At 48.2% G+C, this 9,572-nt stretch overlaps 2 gene segments (V, D, J or C); both read right to left on the reverse strand.

Moving 5' to 3' along the window:
- Positions 1–978: 978 nt before the first annotated feature.
- Positions 979–7,206, reverse strand: LOC135232285 (T cell receptor beta variable 7-9-like). The segment is given in 4 exon segments: positions 979–1,236; positions 1,980–2,105; positions 2,556–2,587; positions 7,158–7,206. Coding segments are annotated over 4 exon segments (465 nt in total).
- A 789-nt stretch (positions 7,207–7,995) lies between these two features.
- LOC135227208 (T cell receptor beta variable 6-5-like) lies at positions 7,996–8,807 on the reverse strand. The segment is given in 2 exon segments: positions 7,996–8,640; positions 8,735–8,807. Coding segments are annotated over 2 exon segments (396 nt in total).
- Between the last annotated feature and the right edge of the window lie 765 nt (positions 8,808–9,572).

A 9,572-nucleotide genomic window follows, 5' to 3' on the forward strand; every position in this document is an offset into this window, starting at 1 on the left:
ATTCTGGAAGTTTTGCAATCATCTTCTTTGAACCCTAATCCCAGCACTAGTCCTAACCTTATGTGGTGCTTAACGTTATGTGTCAGCTTGGCTAGGCCATGATTCTCATGGTTTGGCAGAAGTTATGTAATCATCCTCCATTTTGTGATCTGATGTGAGCAGCCAATCAGGTGGGAGGACAATTTCCTTGGAGGTGTGACCTGCATCCAATGTATGTGGTTATTGTGACAAAGCTCCTACTCTCTCTCAATCCGGCGCTCATCTCATGGTTGACCTCCAGTTCCTGGAGAAAACTTCAGCCTGCCACATGACCTGCAGATTTTGGATTCACCAGTTCCTGCAACCACGTGAGTCAGGAGAAGCCTCTAGCCTGACACCTGACCCGTGGATTTGGGACTTGCCAGGCTCTGCAATTGTGTTAGCCATTTTCTTGAAATAAATCTTTCCATATGTCTTATATATACCCATCACTGGTTTTGTTCATCCAGAGAGCGAGCCTAAAACACCCAAACTCTATTCCTTCGAGTTACTATGTTTACTATCCCAAGCTCATTCTACTTAACTCCTGTGGCATATCTGACTGTTAACAACTAACTGGGATTTTCTCCCTTACAACCACATTCTGAAAGGGAGAAAAATAGAATGAGGGATAGAAGGAAATAATCACTTTGTCTAAAATAGGAAGAAAAACCCAGCGCTTGAGGTAGAAGGAAGTCCTTTTGTCTCCTTTACCGAAGATATACAAAAAATCCCTGTCGTCTGCCACACACAGGAGATCATCAAAGTAACCCCAGTAAACACAAATCAGCAGAGGGTTGAGCAGATATTTCTGTCACCTTCTAATGATTTCCATCCACCCACCTACAGCCAAAGAGCTTCAGGAGTTCTCTTGTGGTATGGCCTCCTCCTACAGAAAGGTCAGCTGATATCCTAGTCTACTTCTTTCCCTGGGGAGTGGAGGACAGAGGAAGGCTCTGCTCAGGCTTCTAGGAGAAGCAAGGGGAGAGGAGGAGTAGGTGGTTTGTGCACAGGAAGGAGGTGGCCATGCGACGCTGTGTCTAAGCTGCTGGCACAGAGGTACACGGCCGAGTCCCCTGGCTCCACAGGCTGGATCCTCAGCGTGGAAGACGCCCCCTTAGGCCTTTCCGCAGAGAACCGATCGTCAGGCATCCCCGATTTGTCTGCTTCATTTTCATCCTGGAAATAAGTCAGGAGCACCAGGCTCTGTCCCCGGGTCTGCCGGTACCAGTAAAGGCCAGCATGACCAGAAATTGGATCACACCTGAGGGCTACTGCCTGGCCCTTCTTTGTGACCCTGTGCTTGGGGACCTGGGAGACTCCAGCACCTGTTTGACCTGAGGAGACAGACACTGGGAACAGAATGGGAACAATGATGAGAATCAGCACACAGACAGACACACACACATCACACACACCACACAAACACTCACCACATACAGCCAGATACAAACCACACATGCATGCACACATACGCACCATATAGGGACTACACCACACACACACACATACACACAACACACACACCACATAGACACTCACCACATACACTACACAAACACACTCCCCACAGACATCACACACAACACTCATATGTACCACATACATATATCACGCACTCACACCACATGAAAGCACTCACCATATATACCACACACACGCGCACTCACACATGCCCCCACGTGTACACACACACACAGTGGAACTTCTTGGTGTCCAGGAACTCACCTGCCACCAAGAGGCAGATGGCTGCCCAGCAGAGGAGCCTGGACTCCATGGTGGGTCAGGCAGGACTGGAGAGTTTGCTGGGCCAGGGATTTTGTGCGCATGAGCAGAGAAGGGGGTGTCCCTTTGCCCACAAAGCAGGTGATATCACTGTCTCATCAGACCCCATGGCCTCGGGATCATGTGACCATATTATAACACACTTAGATGAATGATTTGAATATGTAACACCGCACTCTCCTGAGAGGCTCCCCGAGCAGAATGGCACAGGCGCAGTGCACGTGCTGAGTCTGTGGGTCTGTGGAATGCAGGGTGAGGATGTTGAGCTGGAAAGCTGACACGATGTTCTGCAGATCAGAGATCTGAACGGAAGTACGCAATCGAAAATCACCCTTACATAGTTAATAGCTGAAGACTGAGAAAAAAACAAAAATTCATGCACGACATTGAAAGTGAAAAGACAAATGAATTGAGTAGGCATCTCTAATTAAAAAAAAAAAAAAAATCTGTTGCTGTTGATTCAATGCCGACTCATAGCTACCCCACAGGACAGGGCAGAATTCCCCCATAGGATTTCCAAGGCTGTAATCTTTGAGGAAGTAAATTGTTATATCTTTCTCCTGTGAAGCAGCTGGTAGGTTCTAATAGTTAAGCTTTTGGTTAGCAGCCGAGCGCTTAATCACTGTACCACCAGGGCTCCTCAACATTCCTAATAAAAACCCACGTTGAAGGACAGCGCAAGACCAGGCAAAGTTTCGTTCTGTTGCACGGAAGGTTAGTCCTAAGTCAGAGCCGACTCCATCACCACTCACAACAACAGGACTAAAGCGGTCCTCAAAGGACACTAAAAAGAGCCAAGTCAGAGATGCAAGAGCCTAACCAGAATCAACTCATCGTTGGAGTTGGGGAAGAAAGGAGTTTCCAGGAGGGGGGTGAGATTAACGTGTTAATTCACAACCTCGTGTGGAAGACAAGTGAGAAGGCAGGCAGGACCTGCAACAAGGCTCCTAGGAGTCGGATTGGGAGAAAAATGGATGCGTGTGCCTAGAAAAGAGGTGAACACAGCACTCTACCTCTGTTACTGCACAGAAGAGAAGGGCGGACCCCCCAAGCTAATGGAGTAGAAACTATCAGAGGCATTTTTAGCGTGTGGACCTTACTTTATAGCAGAGAAGCAGCGTTTGTGCCTCCTGTAGGTCTTGGGATGCAGCCACCTACCTGTGTCTCAGGCCCAGGGCACAAGCTAATGGCATCGCTTCTGCTTTTGCTAGCAGCTTTTGCTGTCCTAGGATCTTGGTGATAACAGTGTGATGCCGACTGTGAGGGAAAACTCAGAAGCTGGAGTCAGAAGCCAACTCTTTGCTTTAAAATCCCTCGTAGCACACGAAATAAACCAAAGCTATGCCACTGGTATTCAGATATCAGCAGGGTCACCCATGGTGGACAGGTTTCAGCTGAGCTTCCAGGTTAAGACAAACTAGGAAGAAGCTGTCTATTCTGACAAGAATCCCCCAGTGAAAGCCTTTGGAATAGCCATGGAACACTGTCTGATATACTGCCAGAAGATGAGCCTCTCAAGTTAGATGGCACTCAAAAGACTAGAGGGGAAGAGCTGCCCCCTCAAAGTAGAGTTGACCTTAATGACGTGAGTGGAGTCAAACTTTCGGGACTTTCATTTGCTAATATGGCACTACTCAAAATAAGAAGAAACAGCCTCAAACATCCATTAATAATTGGAACCTGGAATGTACAAAGTATGAATCTAGGAAAACTGGAAATGGTCATTCAAAAATGAAATAGTAGGCATAAACATCAACACCCTAGGCATTAGTGAGCTGAAATGGACTGATTTTGGCCAATGTGAATCAGACAATCATACGGTCTACTAAATGTCGGGAATCACAACTTGAAGAGGGGTGCTGTTGCATTCATTGTCAAAAAGAACGTCTCGAGATCTATCCTGAAGGACAACACTGTCAATGATAGGAACATATCTATGCGCCTACAAGGAAGAGCGGTTAATACAATTATTGAAATTTACACACCAACCACTAAGGCCAAAGATGAAGAAATTGAAGATTTTTACCAGCTTCTGCAGTCTGAAATTGATCGAACATGCAACCACAATGCATTGATACTTGCCGGTGATTGGAATATGAAAGTTGGAAACAAAGAAGAAGGATTGGAGCTGGAAAATATGGGCTTGGTGATAGAAATGATGCCAGAGATTGCATGATAGAATTTTCGAAGACCAATGACTTCTTCATGCCAAATACTTTTTTTCTTCTACATAAGCAGCAACTATACACATGGACTTCGCCAGATGGAATACACAGGAATCAAACTCAGTACATCTGTGGAAAGAGATGATGGAAAAGCCCAGTACCATCAGTCAGAACAAGGCCAGGAGCCGACTGTGGAAGAGACTATCAACTGCTCTTATACAAATTCAAATTGAAACTGAAGAAAATTAGAACAAGTCGACAAGAGCCAAAGTACGACCTTGAGTATATCCCACCTGCATTTAGAGACCATCTCAAGAATAGATTTGATGAGTCAAACACTAATGACCAAAGACCAGAAGAGTTGTGGAACGAAACAAAGACATCATACATGAAGAAAGCAAGAGGTCATTAAAGAAGGAAAAGACCAAAACAGATGTCAGCAGAGACTCTGAAACTTGCTCTTGAATGTCGAGCAGCTAGAGTAAAAGGAAGAATTGCTGAAGTAAAAAGAACTGAGGAGAAGATTTCAAAGGGTGGCTTGAGAAGACAAACTAAGGTATTATAATGACATGTGTGAAGAGCTGGAAATTGTAAACCAAAGGGAAGAACACGCTTGGCATTTCTCAAGCTGAAAGAACTGAAGAAAAACTCAAGCCTCAAGTTGCAATAGTGAAGGATTCTATGGGAAAAATATGAAATGACACAGGAAGCATCAAAAACAGATGGAAGGAATATACAGAGTCACTACATGAAAAATAATTTGTCAAGATTCAACCATTTTAGGTGCTTGGTAGAGACTTAGCTGACAGTCTCTGGGTGATAATTCTCCTAGCTGATTATTTCTAGGTCAAGGCTGCTGTCTGCTCCATCTATTAACATTTCTCCTGGGCGGTTTGCATCCTTGTAGGTGTTATAGTTTGCAACTGACATTTGTTTTCCGTCCAGAGAATTTTTGTCTGATAGGGGACAGTGGTGGTTCTTCCTCCTCTATTTCTTCTCCTCTTTCTCTCCTTCCTCCTCCTCTTCTTCCTTAGAGCCGCACCTCCAATGGAGAGTTGGATTAACCTTCACCCAGGGTATCAGGCCCAGGCCCCGGTGACTGCAGCAGTGACAGGGTGAGGCCCAGTGCACCGAGTTCAGGGTAGACCCAACCTATGGTTCCTCATCTTCCTCTCTTTGTACCTCCCCCTGGCATCAAGGCTGTGGGCCCACAGTTCTCCCCCTGTGGTTCTCGTTAGCAATTTGAGGGACCTCCCACTTCCCACAGTGCTGTAGGTTGCCTGGCATTAACTGAGAGCCTCAAACACCTGCCTAATATTGGATCAGTGAAGTTTTTCTTAACTCTTCCCCTCTTGGGCAGCACATCTGGACCCACCCAGGACCCCGAGATTTCAGTGGTTCCACAGCACCATCTTTTGTCTAAAAAGGGAAGCATCATCATAGTTTATCCCTTCTGCTCTGGCCCAAGGGATGCTGGGAAGTATCTGCATATCCAAAACCAAACACCAAACCATTGCCTTTGATTCCAACTTGTGAAGAACTCATGTGTTACTGTGTAGAACTGAGCTCCACAGGGTTTTCTTGACTGCGATCTCTATGGAAGCAGATTTTCAGCCCTTTCTTCTGTGGTTCTATTGGATGAATTTGAACCGCCAACCTTTCAGTTAGTAGTTGAGCATAAACTTGTGTGCCACCCAGGGACCTCTGCATAGTTGACAGGGTGCATATTTCAGAACATTCTGCAAGCTTTACAATCAGCATCCTCTAACCTCTATCCCAACACTAGTCTTAACCCGATGTGGTGGTTTATGTTTTGTGTCCACTTAGCTAGACCATGGTTCTCAGTGGTTTTGCAGCAGTTATGTAATTATCCTCCATGTTATGATCTGATGGGAGCAGCCAATCAGTTGGGAGGGCAGTTTCCCTGGGGTTGTGGCCTGCATCCAATGTATGTGGATGTTCTGGAAAAGCACATTCTCTCTTTCTCGATCCTGCACTCATCTCATGATTGACCTCTGGTTCGTGGAGAAGCCTTCAGCCTGACACTTGACCAGTGGATTTGGGAGTTGCCAGCCTCCACAATTGTGTGAGCCATTTCCTTGAAATAAATCTTTCTATATATATTTATACATACACTTCACTGGTTTTGCTCCTCTAGAGAACCCAGCCTAAACTCCCTAACTCTATTCCTTCAACTTACCATGTTTAACATCCCTAATCTACTCATTCTACTTAAATCCTATGACATGTCTGACAGTTATCATCTAACTGGGATTTTCTTCCCTTAAAAGCATGTCCTGAAAGGGAGAGGGATAGACCTGGGGATAGAAGGAAATAATACCTAGTCTAAAATAGGGGGAAAAAAAAAAAAAACCCAGCACTTGAGAGTAAGGTTTCTTTTTCTCTCCATTACTGAAGATATACCTAGATGCCCTTATGACCACCACACACAGGAGACCACCAAGGTAACTCGAGTAAACACAGATCAGCTGATGTCTGAGCAGGCATTTCTGTTACTGTCTAATGATTTCTATCCACCAGCCAATAGCCACAGCACTTCAGGAGTTCTCCTTTGGTCTAGTCTCCTCCTACAAAAAAGTCAGCTGCTGTCCTAGTCTACTGCTTTCCCTGGGGAGTGGAGGACAGAGGAAGGCTCTGCTCAGGCTTCTAGGAGCAGCAAGGAGAGAGGAGATGTACGTGGTTTGTGCACAGGAAGGAGGTGGCCATGCCACGCTGTGGCTAAGCTGCTGGCACAGAGGTACACGGTCGAGTCCCCTGGCTCCACAGCCTGGGTCCTCAGCGTGGAAGATGTCCCATCAGACTTCTCCACTGAGAACCGAGCCTCAGGCATCCCTGACGTGTCTGCTCCCTCCTTGTTTTGGAACTACATCAAAAACGCCAGATTCTGTCAGTACCAGTAAAGGCAGTTGTGTCCCTGAGGGCTATGGCCTTGCCTCTCTTTGTGACACTGTGCCAGGGGCCTTGAAGACTCTGGTATCTACGAGACCTGAGGAGACAGACTCTGGGAACAGAATGGGGACAATGATGGGAATCGCCACACAGACAGACACACACACCAAATATACACACCGTACATACCACTCACACACACACTCACGCATGCCCCCCATGCATAGACACACATGCACACATATACACACAGGAAATACTTGGCGTCCAGGGACTCACCTGCCCCCAGGAGCCAGAGGGCCACCCAGTAGGTGACCCGGGAGCCCATGGTGGGTCCTGTATACCTGGAGGGTTTGCTGGGTCAGAGTCTTTGTCCTCATGAGCAGAGGAGGGAGACATCCTTCCCCACAGAAGGCAGATCATGTCACTGTCTCATCAGTCTCCAAGGCCTCCAGAAATGAGATCAGATTACAACACACTTTGACAACTGATTTGAATATGTACAAGCTCCTTTTTGAAAACATCACCTCATGGGTGCTGGCCCAGAGCCCCCGGACTGTCTGGACAGGAGACACACACAGCTCTAAGCTCATCTTTTCCCTCACCCCTCTCCTCGTCTGCCAGGCATGTTCACTGTGACCCACCTCCAGCACCTCAAATGCCTGACTGAGGACGATCCCATGGTCCATGTGTTCCTGTCTGCCATGGCCCCTCCACATTCCTGGCCACACTGCTCAGCATCCCCGTCCTTAGGCAGGGTGGGCACTGGGGGCTGACTCGGCTGGGCATGGATGAGCTTGAAGTCACTGGGGTATCCAGGGACACAGGAGACGAAGTGATGCCTGGGTCAGTGTCTGAGTCTGGAGCTCTTATTCCTTTTGCCTGTCAGAGACCAATGTCCCCTGGGTTCTCTCATCTCCATGAAGGACTCTCCCCAGGACCCACGGCAAAGCCCTTCTGTTCCAGTCTCCATGCCACAGAAAAGTTTCCTCTCCTCTTCTTTGTGGAAGGAGACTCAGGCTTCTCGTCCAGAAACAGTGGTGTGTAACAGGCTCTAGAGAGTCTCCTGATGCTTCCAGAATCCACAAGGCTGTTACAGGGGTTTCAGCTCCTGATTTCACTGCTAGAAGAACCCCCAGGTGTTCCATGGTCACTAAAATAAGTCTACTTTCATTAACTGGACACTGTAGTTTCAAACTCCCTTTCTTTTGGCGGGAGCATGCGTGTCAGGTAAGGGGACCCAGGGCAGAACACATTGCAGCTCTGTGTGATTGCTGCTAGCCCAGAGACACGTGACTGAGTCCCATCCCCAGGTCTAGGCTGGCTGAGAGTGGCCCAGAGCTGCACCTAGCAGGAACAGTGGGCCCTGCAACTTTCACTCCAGCTCTGAGGCCCCGGGTCTGAGCCGGCTAAGGGGGCCTCGTGAGCCCTTTTTGTGAGGGGCTGATGTGACCCTGCAGCACTGTGGAGTAACTGCTGGCGCAGAAGTACACAGCTGTCTGCGTGGGGGAGGCCGACCCCAGCGTGAGGTGGAAGTGCTCCTTTTTTGATCTGGAGACGCTGTAACCCTCGGGGATCTCACCATTTTTAGTATCACCAACACCAAGAGAGTAGTGGATCAGCCTCAGCCCCAGTCCCGGGTCTTGTCGGTACCAGTACATGTACTCATGGTCCATGTTCTGGGTACATTGCAGGGTCAAGTTCTCTCCTGTCCTCGTGATTTTGTGCCTCGGGTTCTGGGTGATGCCAGCATTCGTGTGCCCTGTGGGGACAGAGACCAAAGCTGGTGCCAAAGGGAAAGGCTGGGGAAGGATCCGGAAGTCATAGGAGAGGGGAGGGTCCTGCCCAGGACGCACCTGCCCCCAGGACAGCCAGGACCACAGCGCACAGGAGGCGCATGGCAGGGACAAGCTCTGGAGGGGTCCTTCTGAGATGTCACCCTCCTGCCCCAGCCTGGCCCCAGAGCAGCCTGCCCCAGTGGCCACGCCCCTTTTCCCTGCAACCTCCAGTCAAAATAAACACTCAGGCCAACAGCCCAGACTGGCAGGAGTGCACTGCTCTGAATTTGCACAAGTCCTGTGTGTAGATGAGTCTTTCCTGCCTTTGTGCAGAACAGTTTGTAACTCTGTATAAATTTCTACCTGAGGATGGAATTCCTCCTTGACTCACTGGCTTTTATTTACCTAACTATCCCTGTAGTCCAGAATGTCAGGGGAGATCCTTGTGGCTTCCTCGTGCAATTTAAGACTCCTGTGTTCTGGAACTCTTTCAAGAGTCCTTTTCTCATTTGCTCGGTCATCCACCCTCCTGTTAACCCCCTTCCGACTGCAAAGACTCTCTCTGGAGTCAGGGCTCTAGATCCAAGAGCACCTCTTCAACCAGCACGCGGGAAGGTTTCACTCAATTCCTTATCAATTCACTGACTGGTGGGACTCCTGCCCACACCTAGCTAGATTCATCAGGGCACCTGCTTCCTGAGTGGTCGGCAGGAGAACGATCCCCAAAGGTGTCCACATCCCAAGCCCTGGAGCCTGTGAGTGTATTAGACTTCATGGTGGGGGGTTAAGGCTTCAGACTGAATTAACGTTGCTAATCAGTGGACTGAGTTCCTGGTGGTGCAAAGGCTTAACACACTCAGGTGCTAACCAAAAGTTTGAAGGTTTTAGTCAACCCAGAGGTGTCTCCAAAGTAAGG

The sequence above is a fragment of the Loxodonta africana genome, chromosome 8 (genome assembly GCF_030014295.1).
Source record: "Loxodonta africana isolate mLoxAfr1 chromosome 8, mLoxAfr1.hap2, whole genome shotgun sequence".
Taxonomy (NCBI): Eukaryota; Metazoa; Chordata; class Mammalia; order Proboscidea; family Elephantidae; genus Loxodonta; species Loxodonta africana.